This window comes from Brassica napus, chromosome C3 (genome assembly GCF_020379485.1).
Source record: "Brassica napus cultivar Da-Ae chromosome C3, Da-Ae, whole genome shotgun sequence".
NCBI classification, from domain to species: Eukaryota; Viridiplantae; Streptophyta; class Magnoliopsida; order Brassicales; family Brassicaceae; genus Brassica; species Brassica napus.
In genome coordinates this window covers 7,671,866-7,689,160 of record NC_063446.1, presented here as the reverse complement: position 1 = coordinate 7,689,160, position 17,295 = coordinate 7,671,866, and the positions used below count along the sequence as shown (strand labels likewise).

The window sequence follows — 17,295 nt, the reverse complement described above, 5'->3', positions numbered from 1 at the left end:
ATTTTTTACTTATTTCTTTATTCGTTTTGCAATTTTTTGAACAATAAAATAGATTAAAATATATTAGCAAAATTCAAATGATGATGGTTAGTGTGAGAAAGATTAGATAATGTATAATTAGAAAATAGTGAACCAAATTGCAATAATCTAAAAGAAGAAGGATCTAAAATGTAAAAAGACAAAAAAATGACACGTGGCAGCAAACCCCCGTGCCACTTGTCGGTAGAAGGAAAAAGTCTACTTTATATATAAAATATGGGCCTTGAAAGACTGAAAGAGATGAAGAGTGCGCAGCGCGTGAAAGCAACAATAATCTCTGGATTCCACAACTCCTCTCCTCTCCTCTCCTATCCTCCCAACGGTTTTTCTTCTTCTTCCTTCCTTCCTTCTGCAACCAACTAAAAAATAAAAGCAGAAACCGCTTCGGCTAAAGAAAGCTCCCTCTTTCCTTCCACAATCTCGCTGATCGCCGCCGGTAAGATTCGACTCCCCCGAGAGTAACGAACACTCACCGTCCTTTTTAAATCAGTATCAGGAGATGTTGTCGCACGAAAACGGTAATTGGATATGCGACCTGATCGATGCTGACTACGGGGGGAGTTTCACAATCCAAGGTCCTGGTTTCTCTTGGCCTCTTCACCAACCTATTGGCGTCTCTTCAAACAACTCCAGGTTTCCTTATTCTTCCTCTCTTGTCTGATTCAGTTACGGTTCGGAACTGTTTTTGTAAGAACTTTAGTTTAATGTTTTGGTTCTTTAGCTGCTGAGATATCATCCTCTTACAGTTGGTTCAAGTCTTCAGGACAGGTCTTTTGTTTTTTGTTTATCCAAAGTCAACTGTGTTTGTGTCTGCCATGTTTCTTGATTCGGGAATAATCGGTTGATCTCTATCACTTTATCAGGTGGGAATTAGATTCCTTTTTTGTGGATAGGATCCTTCCTTCTTTCCTTCTATCTGAGTGGCTAGTTTGACTTTACCATGTCAATGTTTTTTTTTTAATACATCTTCTTCCTTGGAAGTGAGCAGCTGTAAGTTTTTTTGCATTGTATTATTATTAACTTAGATGCTTTGATGTCTTTCTTGTTGGTTCAGCGTGGGAGTTGATGGCTCGGCTGGCAGTTCTGAAGCCAGCAAGGAACCTCCTGTCTCCAGAAAGAGGTAAAGCTCCCTTCTCCTCCTCAACTCCACTTGTTGCACCACTATTCAAATGAATCACTAAACTCTAGCAAACTTTCTGGAACCTTTTTTTAGGAGAAATGGGTTCATTGCCTTGAAATATATATTTTTGGCTTGACAACGTTTTATTACTTTTTTTTTTCTCAGGTCGAGATGTGAATCATCATCTGCCACTAACTCGAAAGCATGTAGGGAGAAGCAGCGACGTGACAGGCTGAACGACAAGTAATCTTTTTTTTTAATTTTTTTTTTTGTATTTTACGTCTTTTTTCCTATTGTAGGAATTGAAAATTATATCACCTTTGTTAAAATGAATAACAGGTTTATGGAATTGGCTGTGATTTTGGAGCCCGGACATCCTCCCAAAACAGACAAGGCTGCAATCTTGGTCGATGCTCTCCGCATGGTGACACAGCTACGTGGCGAGGCACAGAAGTTGAAGGACTCCAATTCAAGTCTTCATGACAAAATCAAAGAGCTAAAGGTGAAACTTCTTCTATTTGTAATCCTCCTTTCTCCATATAAAACCATCTGAATGCTTACTAGTTTCCTTGTGATCTTGATCAGACCGAGAAAAACGAGCTGAGAGATGAGAAGCAAAGGCTAAAGACAGAGAAAGATAAGCTGGAGCAACAGCTGAAAGCCATGAATGCTCCTCCTCAACCAAGCTTCTTCCCAGCCTCACCTATGATGCCAACTGCTTTTGCTTCTGCACAAGGCCAAGCTCCTGGAAACAAGATGGTGCCATTCATTAGTTACCCTGGAGTTGCCATGTGGCAGTTCATGCCTCCTGCTTCAGTCGATACTTCTCAGGATCATGTCCTTCGTCCGCCAGTTGCTTAAAACTGGGAGAAAAACAAACCTCCAGAAAAAAAAAAGAATCTTCAACTGGTTTGCTTCTTGTTTCCTCTGAAAAAAAGAAAAGAAAAGTCCATTTGTTTTGCTCTCCTCTCCCTCAGCTTTCTTTAGTCTTATCGGTGTTATGGCTATATAACTGTTATCTGTTGGAACGATGTTATGACATTGTAAACTCCAATTGCTTGACGCAATGTTATCTATTCACATGTAAATTTAAGTAGAGTTTGTCAAATCGTCTCTCACATTATGGTTTCTTACAGTAATACATAGAATGGGTTTTCACTTTCTCACCATACGAGTGTGGAAGTAAAAAAAATTTAGAAACAGGAGAGACAGCAAAACATGATCTGTGTTTACTCTTCTCTGGGTTTTAGCCAACTTATAAGTATGTGATTAGTATGATGCTCTAATGTGACAGCTCTTGATGAACCTATCAGAGGAATCAAGATGCTTAGCCCAAAGAGGACGTAGATGAAGAAACGCTATATCAAGCCAAGGCTTAGCTCTTCCATTGAAATGAACAACAGCTGCACTTTCAGCATCGGAGAAGCTTGTGGTCTCTTGGTATCCGAGACCAAGCATATGCCAAACGGATCTATGGTCTGGACATGGCCGTGGAAAGCTATCAACCCGGGAGGTAAAGTTCCCAGCTGCCACAAACTCAGGTCTGACTTTAAGTTCTGCAAACATGAAAATGGTCCAAGTTAAGTTGATTACTAGTGTTTGTTAGCTAGTTAGTGACTTTTGATTTTACCTCGTCAAGCCAATGATAGTAAGTGGAGCTTATGTTAGTTTTCCTCCAAGCAGCTAGATCGAACACATTCATCCCATAAGCCCAAGCACATTCCTCTGGATCAAAGTTTCTTGGTTTTGAGAAATTGAGATAACTCTTGAACTTCTTTGACATGACAAACTTGTCTTCTCCTCTACATGTCTCCACTGCTCCATTGACTTTCCCATCCATGTCAATGTCCCAAACCGGTAAAAGATCTGTTTGGATCACAACGTCAAGAAACACAACCTTGTTTAAGCTCGGAAACAACTGCAAAAAACAAAGAAGTTGTTGAAGTCTTAAATGGTCAGAGCATTCTTCACCAGTCACACTGATCAAGTTTACCTCTGGTAGATGAATACGGATGTGATTCATCAAGGAGTTGTACTTAGGGCTAGGAGCTTGTAACTTAGCAGCCACGACAACAGGGTTTTCGCTTTTACTAGCGGCGATAACCGATGATCCACTTCTGAACTGAGACCTCACTCTCTGATCCTTCTCCATAGCTTCCAGAACCGGAACTTTCCCTTTAGATAACCAATCAAAATGATGCAAAGCCTTGACCTCAATGATCGCTGGAGACAGAGGATGCAATGAGAACCAAGCTTGCATTGGGAAATAAGTTTTCCTATCCGTTATGATGTGAAGCACAATCTTAATTATGAGGTCTTAGAGAGTTTTGAACCAAAGACTTAGCCACAACCGAGGCTGCAAGAATATTATCTGAAGCCAAGACAAAGTGAAAGTAGTTGTTGTCGACCAAAGTTGGCACTAGCTCGGCTTCTGGAAGCTGGAGACGTGCGGCTGCGTTTATTGAATGTTCGTTGGCTAGTTTAAGAGCTAAGCATCAATCTACCATGCACTAGGTTAACATTGATTCTAAAAATAATACATAAACTAAATATTTATACATGATTTATAAATATATATAATATAATATTTAAAATTAAAATTAAATACTGTAAAACTATTTTTATGTATAAATATAAATATATCAAATATAACGATTAATAAAATTAAAAATTTAATATATTTAAAAATATGAATTTGGGTCTGGATATCTGGACATAAAAATCAAAATATCTAGACTTAGATTTGGTTTTGACGAATTCAAGATTTTACTATTTGAATTTAGACACTCTATATATGCTACTTTCAGAGCGGAATTTGAATCGAATCCGGATTCCAGATGTTAAGTCCCAAGTCTAATTCCCAAGTAATGAATGGGTGTTTTTTCTTTTCCAAAATTCCATTGTCAATGATAAACAATTACATCTCCAAACCATGAAAACAGAACAATAATAACGTCTCTTAACTTGATCTCTTGTGGATTTGTTTTTGGTGGTTCTTAACTTAAGTCAGTCACTATGCAGCATAACCAATACGCCCTTGGTAACAATTGCATTAGGCTCATCAATCTACCATGCACTAGGTAAACATTGATTTAGCTGACAGCTTGTTTTGTGTGATGTGCAAATGTTGGGGACATTATCATATTTTGATTGTTATCCAAACAAAAATATACAAAAGATCCAAACACACGAAAGGTTTTGATTGTTTTCTAAGCATACTAAACAAACATTGAGTTTTTTTATAGTAATAAAAGCATATTACACAAAAACAAACTCAGCTAATAACGTGAAATGTCCTAGAACCAGCGGTGCCTTTGTATTTGCATCCGCTATGGCAATGCGGACAAACCACTGTCACTTCCATTCATTCTTCTCCAACCCATTCAACAGCATCACAAGATTAATCTCTGAACTAACAAGAATGAAGAATAGCTTGTTCCGGAAGACTTGAGCACCAATGCGTTTGTCACATGCACATATGAACGCCACTCCTATTGAATTTCTGCGAACAGTCCTGCTAATCATATGGATACTCATAGCTAAGATTTCCTGAAATTTGCCAAAAAAAAAAACAAAAAGAGCAGCAACAGATATCAACATTGATATGACCAGCAAGATTTCAAAAGGAAAATAAGAACCTAACAGTACTGGTCTTAAACAAAATCAGATCCAGGAAGAACAAAAACCCTAGAAAGAACAAAGGATCTGCATTTTTCTAATTGTTCAGTTTCACTAAGAAATAGAGTTTTTTAACAAACCAAAAAAGTGCACCTGGGAGAAAAAAACGGCGGTGGCGGCTGGGAGGAAGAAAGAGACGAAACGGCAGAGAAGAGAGCGAGAAGCGGCGATGAATAATTGGCGATGAAAGAGATGGCAAAAATAATACTTCCTCCATTTCAAAATAGATGAGGTTTCAGTGAGTTTTTTATGTTTCAAAATAAATAATGTTTTGATATTTCAATGTATCTTTTAACTTTATCAAAAGAGTAATTGGCGTAGATGCACTCAGAAACCCATGTAATTTGCAATATAACTTTGTTTCTTTTTAATATTTTTAGTGACTATAATATCCTTATTTATATCTCTTTCTCTTCTCCCTTTTATATGTTCTAATTTCGTTATCTCTTGTACAAATTCTTCAAATCATCTTCTAATTCAACACAAATCTTTATTTTTTTATTCTGATTCTTTTAACATCCATAATGCTAATGTTATTATCTCACCCAATTCCAATGTTTCCAATTTCGAATCACAATCAACTTTTAGATTATATATACGTTAGTAGGTATTTTATTACTTACCTGCTATTATTTAGATTTTAATGGATTCTTAATCGATACATGAAGTGTTAGCTGTTACAAATAGATTTGGAGCTATTTAATAAATAACTAATTAATTGTTAATAGTTTCATTAACTGATATATGATTTGTTAGTCGATACATTTGTTTGATACATAGATTGTTAGATGATACTGAAATTATTAGCAGATATGTTAGTTGGTATGTAGATTGTTACCTGCTATGTAAATATTTAGTTGATAGATCTAGAGTTACTTGTATTCGACAAAGCATAAGGGCATTTTCGTCTGTACAGTATCAAAAAGTTACTCATTTTTGGGTTATTCATAATTATGGGTATTCAGCAAATTTGGATTTTAATTGGGGATTTTCCACACATTATCTCTTATCAAAAACTGTGTAACTAATTATATTTTATATTCTGTTTTGAGATTGGTTAAATAATTTTTAATTTATATTTTAATAATATTTTTTGAATAAAAAATAAATTTTATAATAGTTGTGCCTAATCTAAAACATGTATTTTGAAATAGATGGAGTAAAATACTAGTTCCCAAAAAAAGAAAGTTCTAGACATAATGGGCTCAAAAGTTTGGGCTTGGTAACTATGACTCTCTTTTGCTCACCATGGAAGTCAAAAGTCGACGGTAATTCTATTCATATACTGCGTTATTTCAAATAATTACTCCATAACTCCCTCAACACACGACAGGTAAATAAATTGAACAAAGATTTCAGTATAATTATTTTACTTACGTATTGCACATAATACTATAAATTTTAATATACATCAATATTAAATACAAAATATACTATACACAAAAAATAATCTATCATCATTTGTCTCTTTGCTGAGACCTCCCCCACATAACTCTTCTTCCTTGCCAATATTGAAATTTTTCCTTTTCTTAAACTTATATAGGTTTGTAAATACATTAAAATTTATAAGGATTATATTGATGCAATAAAACACTTTAATGCACATCAATACTATACATAAATTGGTTCTCTTTGCAAAGATCCATCAACGTAACTCTTCTTCCTCAAAATTCTATGCACTAAATCATATATAACATTAATTTTCATAATTTTAGTGACATTTGAAATTATTTTATTCATTTACTAAATTTATTACATAGTTTTTAAAACTTTAAGACATTAAAAATTATCAGTATTTATTAATAATAATGAAAAGGTAAAAAACCACACAAAAATAAATTTATATAATATATAAATAAAATATAAAACAATCTATTAATGTATTATAAGTAGATTATTTTCATATAAATAAATCCAACTGCTGGCAAAAAATATATAAATCCAACTATTTATACATGTGGGATTTCTTAAATGAAACTCAATGTAGAATGATACAATTTATGGTTAAAAATATAATGTTAAACGTAGAACATAATTAATTTACAAATACGTAAAATAACATGTAAAAGTCACATAAATTGATTTATGTATTCCTTTACTCAATTTAGAACGCAATATCATTTTAAAACTATATAATTATATATCTCATTATTTATTATTAATAATTAAAAACAAAACCACATGAAATAATCATCTATATAATATATAAATAAAATATAAATTATTCCGTTAATGTAATATTGGTAGAATATTTTAATATAAATAAAAGTCCACAAGAAATTGAATACAATAAATTTATATGATAAAAATATGGGTGATAAAATTAACAATGTGATAAATAGAATTACTATGTTTAAATGTCATATTAAACAACTATATATTATGTGTAAACTATAAATTTATATTAAATAATTTGTACAAAACAAAAATTTATTTATAAAATTGAAAATAAATACATGTGCAGTCGCATAGGTCAAACTCGAGTTTATATTATTAAAACTGAAATACATTTTGATTCTGTTTGGAAACCTAAATAACAATATAAAAAAAAGTAAAATGTCATTTTAGTACTTTCATTAATATAATTACATTAATTGTCTTTCCATATTTGAATCAGTTTAACAATTTCAATAATTATATTATTTTAACAATACATTACATCATTAATTATATTACAATAATAATAATATTGCATATTTTTATTTATTAATTAATCAATATTTAATCTTGTACTAATTATAAAATCAAAAATGTAAAATAATTGGATTTTGCATATGGTTAAACGTTATGTTTAGTTTGTTTTACTAATTTTTTTTTTAATTTCAACCAGTGAAAAATTACGTAGCCAAAAACATAATTCAAAAAAATGTTTTTGTGAATAAAATAATAACTTAAATCAAAATAATATAATGTATTATAGTTATTGTCACTTAATTTTTCACTCCATATAAATATTTTACTTAATAAAAAATTATTTCTATTTCACTTAAATTAGCCAAACACATAGAAAAAAAATATTTTTATTAGTTTATAAAATCAATTAGACATGAATATTAGCTATCCATTTAGGTACGAGTTGTTTTTTTTGGATATCGATTTTTTAATTAGGTTCCACCTGAATATTTTAAATTTATATATGGGTTTTGAGTTAGATCTTTTTGGGTATGAATGAGTTTGGTTCTGATGTATAAGAATATAAAAATATCTAAATAAAAAAACTAACCATATTACCCGATTCCGTCCAGATTTTGAATACCATTAGTTATATTACGACTCATCTAAAATATATAATACTAATTACGAAAAATAAATATTAATGTACAAAAATGTAAAAATCAATTTTTCAGAGACGACTAATCCCACCTACACTCCTTCATCATCTAATTGTTTTCTCCATTTCCTCTGTTCTTTCGCTCTCAGAACCAGTTTTTGTTGCCGGAAGCTTTAAAGATATGGTAAAGCTCCATAATGCAAAAAAATGTTTCCTACTATACACGTTGTAAGGGTAACATTCTCTAGACTCTTGCACTTCCTGACAATTCAACTGAATCGACACTTTTACCTCTAAATAAAGTCTTTGAATAAAGACATCGGAGCTTCAACTTCATAATTTACTTTTGAGGACTAATTTCCTCCCTAATACCGATACCATATCGACCCATTTTTGGTCAGTTATTCTATTCGCCCCACCCAAACAAGAAGTCCTTTTTGTCCATTTCCTTTGTAAGTTTTGCTGGCTAGTCATGAAAACCCTCTAGGGCCTAGTTCTACGGCAATCTAATATCTTGCATGAAAACTCAAAACTATTTTGTGTATTCAATTTTGGGGTCAAATAAACTTGCATTAATCATTATCTGAAATCATTTTTGTTTTCTTACGACATATCTCACGTCATCGAATCTAAACAATTGGAAATTATAAACGTCAAACACTTATAAAAACATATTACTTGATTCCTATATATTAAATACGAATTCAGCAATAAGAGTAGTAGCCTTTCTCGATATTGGCCGCCATGTCTACGTATCCATTCTTGCGTACTGGCGGAGTAGACAAGCATTTAAGAAGCGTAACCTTCCTAAACATGCATTTAGCCAGATTAAACCGTAGATAAACAAACATACCGCCTAGCGTCAAGCTAGCAATAGCAACAGTGGCATAGATTAACCAATTGGTTTCTCCAAAATGAGGTAAAGTTACCAATCCCGCGGAGACATAAGCACTTGCCATGGCTGCTACAGCCACCCACATCATCCAGTGAGCTATAACCAAGAACTTTAAAAGCGAGTCCTCCCTGTAAGGTATAATGCTGAGGAGAAGAATGACCATACTCACTGATGTAAACAACGCAATGCTATTGCTTATCCAGAAGATCATGAAAGCTATGGTTTTCCCCGCGGTTGATTTCCCAATGGAGAATCCTTCTTGATAGACCCCACCAGGTGGGTTTAAACCGCATGTGAAAGTAACAGATGCAATCAAGACCGCGACAATGGCGAGAGTATTCCTAGCGCTTTGCAAAGCCTCCAATTGCATCTCAAATTTTTTGTTTGGAGTATCACTACTTTGAAATCTTAGAATCTCCTTCTGGCGCTTCTTTATCGTGTCATCGTCTGCACGATGAAGAATCACTGCTTTTGTTTGGTTTCCAATCTCTCTAGGACTTGAAGAGCGTTGACCGCACATCAGAGCGTTAGATAGCTTAAGGAAATCTTTATCCTCTTCGTTGAGAAGGTCAACCGCTACAAAACCGTTCTTGTTCTTCGTGGTGACTTTTACGTTTGTCTCCTCCATTATATAGTTTACCAGCTGTAATGTAATATGTTAATCAAATCAGGAAACCAACAACAAAACCTCATATTTTAAGTTTTCAAATCATATGGAGTATATAGCTTTGTATGAAAGTATTACTTTGAAATCATTTAGCTAGTATTCCTTCTCATTTATACTATTAAATAATCATTTTCCCTTTTGTTTTTTTGTGTTTCGGCAGTTCCCTTAAATAATCAAGCAGTTACCAAGTAGTATTAAAGAAGTGAAATTTAAGGTGGAAAACTGAAAGCAATTTGGCTCTTTAGATGAGGTTGATAAATGAAATTATAATACAAAGAAAACTATGTTTTAGATATATTTCCTATAAGATTTTACATTTTGAGTCTAATTAGGCACAATATACAAAAAAAGGAAAGAAGAGTGAGGCAGAAAATTTACCGCAATAGAGCCTACGGAGGCGGCAACGTGAAGCACCGTGTTGCCGTCTATGTCAAGCTGGTAGAGAAGTTGGCCTAAGTTGTCACTCTTTGCCATTGAGATGAAGGCTTCGTTTTGCTTGTGTCTCGCAGCTATATGAAACACAGTTTCTCTCTTTTCTAACGTGACTGAGTAGAAAGAAGAGGGAGCCCTATTGAGAAATTCCTTAAGGATTTCAATAGAACCCTTCATTGCAGCACAATGCAGAGGTGTTAAGCCATCATTATTCATCATTTCTGCATCTAGGTTTTTTTCCTCGCATGCGTTATGCAATTTTATGGACTCTAACATCCAAATTAAGATGCTTGTGCATCCCAAACGAGCAGCAACATGAAGAGAAGTGTCCCCTTTGGAATTGGTGGAACTGACTAAGGAAGGGCAGAGCTCGATTATTTTCTTTGCATATACCTCGTCCCCTTGTTGCGTGGCTAGGTGCAATCCCGTTCCTTCGTATGTTTCCTTCAACATAGAGAGATACTCTTCTACGAGCCGAGGTAAACTTGTCATGCCATTTCTGATGAATTTTTGTGGAGCCATTTTTAGTTTCAAGCAGCTTTAGGAATCTTTGGTCTTTGGATCAATTTGAGAAGTAGACCAATTGTCTTTGTTGTTTTAAGTTAATTAGATGCATACTCTTACCCTTATATACTGCTCTCTAAAGTCAGCCATACTCTTTTCGTAATTTTTTTAATAATTTATATATTGAATGAAAATTTTGACCATTGTTCGATTTATACGTGACATCCTTGCATAAATTTTTCATTTCAGTTTTTTTTTAAAATATATACATGTAGAAATTTAATTACTTCTTCCACTTTTAGGGTCCACTAGATTAAAGGTCCACTAGTTAAGAAAAAAAACTTAAAAACAAACTTGTAGTTTTTGTCAACTACTCTTTAAGTCTAAACTAAATATTAGCTTATAGCAAATGTCACTAATTTATGACATGTGCTCAGTTCACACTCTGAATATCTACGAATAAGAAACTCTATCCTATAATGGGTTTGAGTATTATGATGATTCACTTAGCTAGAGATTGTAAAATGGTTTAAATTTCATTGGTTAGTCATATAATATTCTAAATTTAAGTAACCACTAGATCCTGATCCGCGCGCAAGCGCGGGTATGAATTTTCAGTTTTTAATTATTTATTTTATTAAATGATGTATTTGTAAAATTCATTCATATTATATTCATTAAGTAAATATTTATTTTTTTTGCATCTTAAACTATCTATTTTTTTTATGAATGTGTGATATCATATAAAAAATATAAAAAAATGAGTATACATAGTTAATTAGATAATTGTAAAAACATAATTTTTTCTTTCGTTTGCGATATCATATAAATAATGATCCGCCTAGTTAACAAAAATCATGATTTTTTTATGTGTAATTTTTTTTTGACCATTTCCTTAAAACTATATTAATTTTTACATATTTTAATTAGAATATTTTTAATATCTTTACCTTTTTATTTGAAATGCAACTCAATATTTTTTTAAAAAATTATAACAAAATATTTAGAAAATATTTTTAGAATTTGTTTGTAAAATATGAAAATTATATTTTAAATTAAAATTATCCTAAAATATGATAAGTTTTGATGTAAACGAAAACTCAAATTATGTCAAAAATAATTATATTCAATGATAATAACAATTTAAATTGATTATTTAAAAAAAAATACATTTACAAAAATATTGTTTGAAAGAAAATTCATTTCTCTTTCAAATATAAAATGAAAATATTATAATTAAATAATGAAAAATATAAATAAAAACCATAAATTTAGAATTTAGCAAATGACAACTGAGTTATATTATGCTAAAATTTTATTTCTAATAATTTAGTAAATGACAAATGAGTTATGAGCAAATAATAGCATATCATTTTTAAAAACATAGCCATTCTTAAATATTTTTTGAATAAATAAATATTTTTTAATTTAATCAACTGAAAATAATATCCGTACAATTGTGTGAGTCAAATTCTAGTTTTATTTATGCATGTTATATATTAGTGCTGTATGTTTTATGTAACATTTTAATGATGCACGTTTTTTAAAATCTCCATTATTAAAATTATGCACGTAAGGATAACTCATGAGTTTTTTTTGTTGATTAAATGACATTATGTCCAAATTTATTTAACGATATTTCATTAAGGTAACTGAAAAAGATAAACAATAAAATAGGAAGTTTAAATTCATTTAAGCATATTTCATTAATGTAACTGAAAAGACAAGTAATAAATTAGGCAGTTTTATTCGTTTTAGGATATTTCATAAATGCAAATGAAAAAGACAAAAAAAAAATAGGAAATTTAATTAATGAAGTAAAAACATTTTCAAATGAGTATTTCTCTTTTAATAATATAGATTTGGTCTGTGACAGAAAAAAAAAAGTAACCATTTGGTCAATAAAATGTTATAGTGTAGACACGGAATTCTATGTTTACACATAGAATTGACATAGTATAAGATTTATTTAAGTAATTGTCAACGGTAGAGTTATCATTCGTATTTGTATATGTTTGAATTATATATTTTAAAATATTATTCATAAAATTGCATAGAAAAATACATAGTTATATATATGGGAATAATGTTTGATACTTCTCGTTTTATAAATTCAATTCCATTCTAACTTCTAAGAAAAATAATGAAACATGTGATCGTGTAAGCAATCTTGAATTTTTACATATTGATATTTTTTTTGAACCTTGGATCTCCGTAACGATTGAATGTCAGTATATTATAAAAACCATAGGCGAATAAGTTGTGGTGGGGAGGGGGGGTTGCGTCCAAAAGTTAAGGTTCAAATGCTTTTTTATCCAATTGCTTCAAGCTCCAATTAATATGCTTAAGCTTATCTATTTTGAAATATTATTCATAAAATTGCATAGAATAATACCAATCTAATTCGGTTTATTCAAAGTTTGTTACAGGTTGAAAGAATACGGTTTATTCAGGGTTTTCCGGTTTACTCAGAAATACCCATTCGATTACGTAGTCGAATCAAGCAATTGGAATGTTGTTAAGTAAAGCGGTAGTTCAACATATGGTTGGTGGATTATCCGATAGTCCGGATTCTGTTTAGTACGTTTTGGTATAGGTCGGTTCTGTTTGGAGATTTGGAAAGAATTTGGCTTTATGTTGAAGGAGGGAAGTTGGAGAGAGAAAGACAAGTCAAAGAAAAGGCAGCACAGATATGTTAGTTAACTTATAGATGAGAAGGAGCTGTTTGGTTTGGTGGTTACAAGAAAACATAGCTTTACCTCTAAACAAAGTCTTGGAACAAATACATTGGAGCTTCAACCTCATAATTTACTTTTTGAGGACTAATTTCCTCCCTAATATCGATACCAACCCATTTTTTGGTCAGTTATTCTATTCGCCCCCACCCAAATTCTCATCTTTTTTTTCCTTGCAATAAGTTTTGCATGCATCGATTTATGCTATTTATGGAAACTTTTAGGGCCTAGTTCTACGGCTTGATAAGGTACAGCTACCAATCTAATATCTTGCATGAAAACTCAAACTATTTTGTGTGTTCAGTTTTGGGGTCAAATAACATGTATTATGTGAAAACTTTTTTTTTTTACAAATTACAACATATGTCATCCAAAATTGAACACTGGAAGATCATATACATCAATCACTTATACAAACATGCATATAACTTGGATTCCTATTAAACATAAATTCAGCAATCAGAGTAATCATTTTTGTTTTCTTAGAACATATCACATGTCATCGAATCTAAACAATTGGAAATTATAAACGTCAAACACCTATTTACAAAAAAAAAACGTCAACCACTTATAAAAACATGCATATAACTTGGATTCCTATATATTAAAAACATAAATTCAGCAATAAGAGTAGTAGCCTTTCTCGATATTGGCCGCCATGTCTACGTATCCATTCTTGCGTACTGGCGGAGTAGACAAGCATTTAAGAAGCCTAACCTTCCTTAACATGCATTTAGCCAGATTAAACTGTAGATAAACAAACATACCGCCTAGCGTCAAGCTAGCAATAGCAACAGTGGCATAGATTAACCAATTGGTTTCTCCAAAATGAGGTAAAGTTACCAATGCCGCGGAGACATAAGCACTTGCCATGGCTGCTACAGCCACCCACATCATCCAGTGAGCTATAACCAAGAACTTTAAAAGCGAGTCCTCCCTGTAAGGTATAATGCTGAGGAGAAGAATGACCATACTCACTGATGTAAACAACGCAATGCTATTGCTTATCCAGAAGATCATGAAAGCTATGGTTTTCCCCGCGGTTGATTTCCCAATGGAGAATCCTTCTTGATAGACCCCACCAGGTGGGTTTAAACCGCATGTGAAAGTAACAGATGCAATCAAGACCGCGACAATGGCGAGAGTATTCCTAGCGCTTTGCAAAGCCTCCAATTGCATCTCAAATTTTTTGTTTGGAGTATCACTACTTTGAAATCTTAGAATCTCCTTCTGGCGCTTCTTTATCGTGTCATCGTCTGCACGATGAAGAATCACTGCTTTTGTTTGGTTTCCAATCTCTCTAGGACTTGAAGAGCGTTGACCGCACATCAGAGCGTTAGATAGCTTAAGGAAATCTTTATCCTCTTCGTTGAGAAGGTCAACCGCTACAAAACCGTTCTTGTTCTTCGTGGTGACTTTTACGTTTGTCTCCTCCATTATATAGTTTACCAGCTGTAATGTAATATGTTAATCAAATCAGGAAACCAACAACAAAACCTCATATTTTAAGTTTTCAAATCATATGGAGTATATAGCTTTGTATGAAAGTATTACTTTGAAATCATTTAGCTAGTATTCCTTCTCATTTATACTATTAAATAATCATTTTCCCTTTTGTTTTTTTGTGTTTCGGCAGTTCCCTTAAATAATCAAGCAGTTACCAAGTAGTATTAAAGAAGTGAAATTTAAGGTGGAAAACTGAAAGCAATTTGGCTCTTTAGATGAGGTTGATAAATGAAATTATAATACAAAGAAAACTATGTTTTAGATATATTTCCTATAAGATTTTACATTTTGAGTCTAATTAGGCACAATATACAAAAAAAGGAAAGAAGAGTGAGGCAGAAAATTTACCGCAATAGAGCCTACGGAGGCGGCAACGTGAAGCACCGTGTTGCCGTCTATGTCAAGCTGGTAGAGAAGTTGGCCTAAGTTGTCACTCTTTGCCATTGAGATGAAGGCTTCGTTTTGCTTGTGTCTCGCAGCTATATGAAACACAGTTTCTCTCTTTTCTAACGTGACTGAGTAGAAAGAAGAGGGAGCCCTATTGAGAAATTCCTTAAGGATTTCAATAGAACCCTTCATTGCAGCACAATGCAGAGGTGTTAAGCCATCATTATTCATCATTTCTGCATCTAGGTTTTTTTCCTCGCATGCGTTATGCAATTTTATGGACTCTAACATCCAAATTAAGATGCTTGTGCATCCCAAACGAGCAGCAACATGAAGAGAAGTGTCCCCTTTGGAATTGGTGGAACTGACTAAGGAAGGGCAGAGCTCGATTATTTTCTTTGCATATACCTCGTCCCCTTGTTGCGTGGCTAGGTGCAATCCCGTTCCTTCGTATGTTTCCTTCAACATAGAGAGATACTCTTCTACGAGCCGAGGTAAACTTGTCATGCCATTTCTGATGAATTTTTGTGGAGCCATTTTTAGTTTCAAGCAGCTTTAGGAATCTTTGGTCTTTGGATCAATTTGAGAAGTAGACCAATTGTCTTTGTTGTTTTAAGTTAATTAGATGCATACTCTTACCCTTATATACTGCTCTCTAAAGTCAGCCATACTCTTTTCGTAATTTTTTTAATAATTTATATATTGAATGAAAATTTTGACCATTGTTCGGTTTATACGTGACATCCTTGCATAAATTTTTCATTTCAGTTTTTTTTTAAAATATATACATGTAGAAATTTAATTACTTCTTCCACTTTTAGGGTCCACTAGATTAAAGGTCCACTAGTTAAAAAAAAACTTAAAAACAAACTTGTAATTTTTGTCAACTACTCTTTAAGTCTAAACTAAATATTAGCTTATAGCAAATGTCACTAATTTATGACATGTGCTCAGTTCACACTCTGAATATCTACGAATAAGAAACTCTATCCTATAATGGGTTTGAGTATTATGATGATGCACTTAGAGATTTTAAAATGGTTCAAATTTCATTGGTTAGTCATATAATATTCTAAATTTAAGTAACCATTTGGTCAAATAGAAATAAAACGTTACAATGTAGACACGGAATTCTATGTTTACACATAGAATTGAAACAGTATAATAATATTTAATAAAGTAAATGTCAAAAGTATAGATTTCATTCGGTAATTATATATGAAGTTTGAATTATATATTATATATTTTAAAATCTTATTCATAAAGTTCCATGGAAAAATACATAGTTATATATATATATGGGAATATTGTTTGATACTACTCGTTTTATAAATACAATTCCATTCTTTCTTGAGTTTTACATATTGATTTTTTTGAATCGTAATGATTGAAACTGGTGGGGGGGGGGGGGGGGGGGGGGGGGGGGGGGGGGGTCCCAAAGCCAATGTGATTTTTTTATCAGATTCGCAAGAATGAACCACACCACCACTCTCAAGAGAACTCAATTGCTGACAAAAAGGAAAAAAAAAACTCAATGAAAATGTCATGTCAAGGATGTTATCAAAGTTGCAAGAGAGGTCACTTAATTAACAAATGCATTGTAAGCTTAAGCATATTAATTGGAGCTTGAAGCAATTGGATAAAAGGCATTTGAAGCCTTCCAAAGATTATTTGTGGTGCATGTAAGAAAAACAAATTTGACTTTAGAGGAAGTGACATGGTATTAAAGAGAAAATAAATTATTTCCACAGAATATGGAAGGTTCTGAGGTTTTGAAACGCGACAACAAATTTGGATATTAATAACAGAACAGGATAGCATTTTTTTTCGATTGTGCTATGGTTGAGATACCTCTTATCTTTAGATAGCGTTTGCGGAAATGCAAACACTATGTTTAGTTGATCCGATTTTAATTATGCAAACACTTTTTCGAAACATAATATATATAGCACTTTTAGTTTTGAAACGCTATGCAAAATTAAAGCGGGAAAATAATTTATTTTCCCTCTCATCCTTGTTTCACTTTCCCTCTCATTCCATTTTATTTGTCTCTAAAAATCC

At 32.5% G+C, this 17,295-nt stretch overlaps 3 protein-coding genes and 1 pseudogene across 3 annotated transcripts; 1 reads left to right on the top strand and 3 right to left on the bottom strand.

Moving 5' to 3' along the window:
- Nucleotides 1-252: 252 nt before the first annotated feature.
- Nucleotides 253-2,255, top strand: LOC106346014 (transcription factor ILR3). Its single transcript, XM_013785252.3, has 5 exons — nt 253-672; nt 1,094-1,159; nt 1,325-1,402; nt 1,499-1,661; nt 1,745-2,255. The coding sequence occupies exons 1-5, from the start codon at nt 539-541 to the stop codon at nt 2,018-2,020; spliced, it is 717 nt and encodes a 238-aa protein (XP_013640706.1). The 5' UTR covers nt 253-538; the 3' UTR covers nt 2,021-2,255.
- A 162-nt stretch (nt 2,256-2,417) lies between these two features.
- LOC106349649 lies at nt 2,418-3,651 on the bottom strand (annotated as a pseudogene).
- A 4,260-nt stretch (nt 3,652-7,911) lies between these two features.
- Nucleotides 7,912-11,241, bottom strand: LOC106350072 (ankyrin repeat-containing protein ITN1-like). The gene is made up of 2 exons (XM_013790015.3): nt 10,049-11,241; nt 7,912-9,646 (listed from the first exon to the last, which is right to left on the bottom strand). The coding sequence occupies exons 1-2, from the start codon at nt 10,622-10,624 to the stop codon at nt 8,813-8,815; spliced, it is 1,410 nt and encodes a 469-aa protein (XP_013645469.3). The 5' UTR covers nt 10,625-11,241; the 3' UTR covers nt 7,912-8,812.
- Nucleotides 11,242-13,838: 2,597 nt separating this feature from the next.
- Nucleotides 13,839-16,626, bottom strand: LOC106346010 (ankyrin repeat-containing protein ITN1-like). Its single transcript, XM_048752344.1, has 2 exons — nt 15,196-16,626; nt 13,839-14,793 (listed from the first exon to the last, which is right to left on the bottom strand). The coding sequence occupies exons 1-2, from the start codon at nt 15,769-15,771 to the stop codon at nt 13,960-13,962; spliced, it is 1,410 nt and encodes a 469-aa protein (XP_048608301.1). The 5' UTR covers nt 15,772-16,626; the 3' UTR covers nt 13,839-13,959.
- Nucleotides 16,627-17,295: the final 669 nt, after the last annotated feature.

What these genes read in the sequence shown, in the direction of transcription:
- LOC106346014 (XM_013785252.3), top strand. Translation starts at nt 539, where the DNA reads ATGTTGTCGCACGAAAACGGTAATTGGATATGCGACCTGATCGATGCT. An exon ending in GTCTCTTCAAACAACTCCAG is followed by an intron (nt 673 to 1,093) that starts GTTTCCTTATTC and finishes TTGTTGGTTCAG; the next exon opens with CGTGGGAGTTGATGGCTCGG. An exon ending in ACAAAATCAAAGAGCTAAAG is followed by an intron (nt 1,662 to 1,744) that starts GTGAAACTTCTT and finishes GATCTTGATCAG; the next exon opens with ACCGAGAAAAACGAGCTGAG.
- LOC106350072 (XM_013790015.3), bottom strand. Translation starts at nt 10,624, where the DNA reads ATGGCTCCACAAAAATTCATCAGAAATGGCATGACAAGTTTACCTCGG. An exon ending in CCTCCGTAGGCTCTATTGCG is followed by an intron (nt 9,647 to 10,048) that starts GTAAATTTTCTG and finishes ATTACATTACAG; the next exon opens with CTGGTAAACTATATAATGGA.
- LOC106346010 (XM_048752344.1), bottom strand. Translation starts at nt 15,771, where the DNA reads ATGGCTCCACAAAAATTCATCAGAAATGGCATGACAAGTTTACCTCGG. An exon ending in CCTCCGTAGGCTCTATTGCG is followed by an intron (nt 14,794 to 15,195) that starts GTAAATTTTCTG and finishes ATTACATTACAG; the next exon opens with CTGGTAAACTATATAATGGA.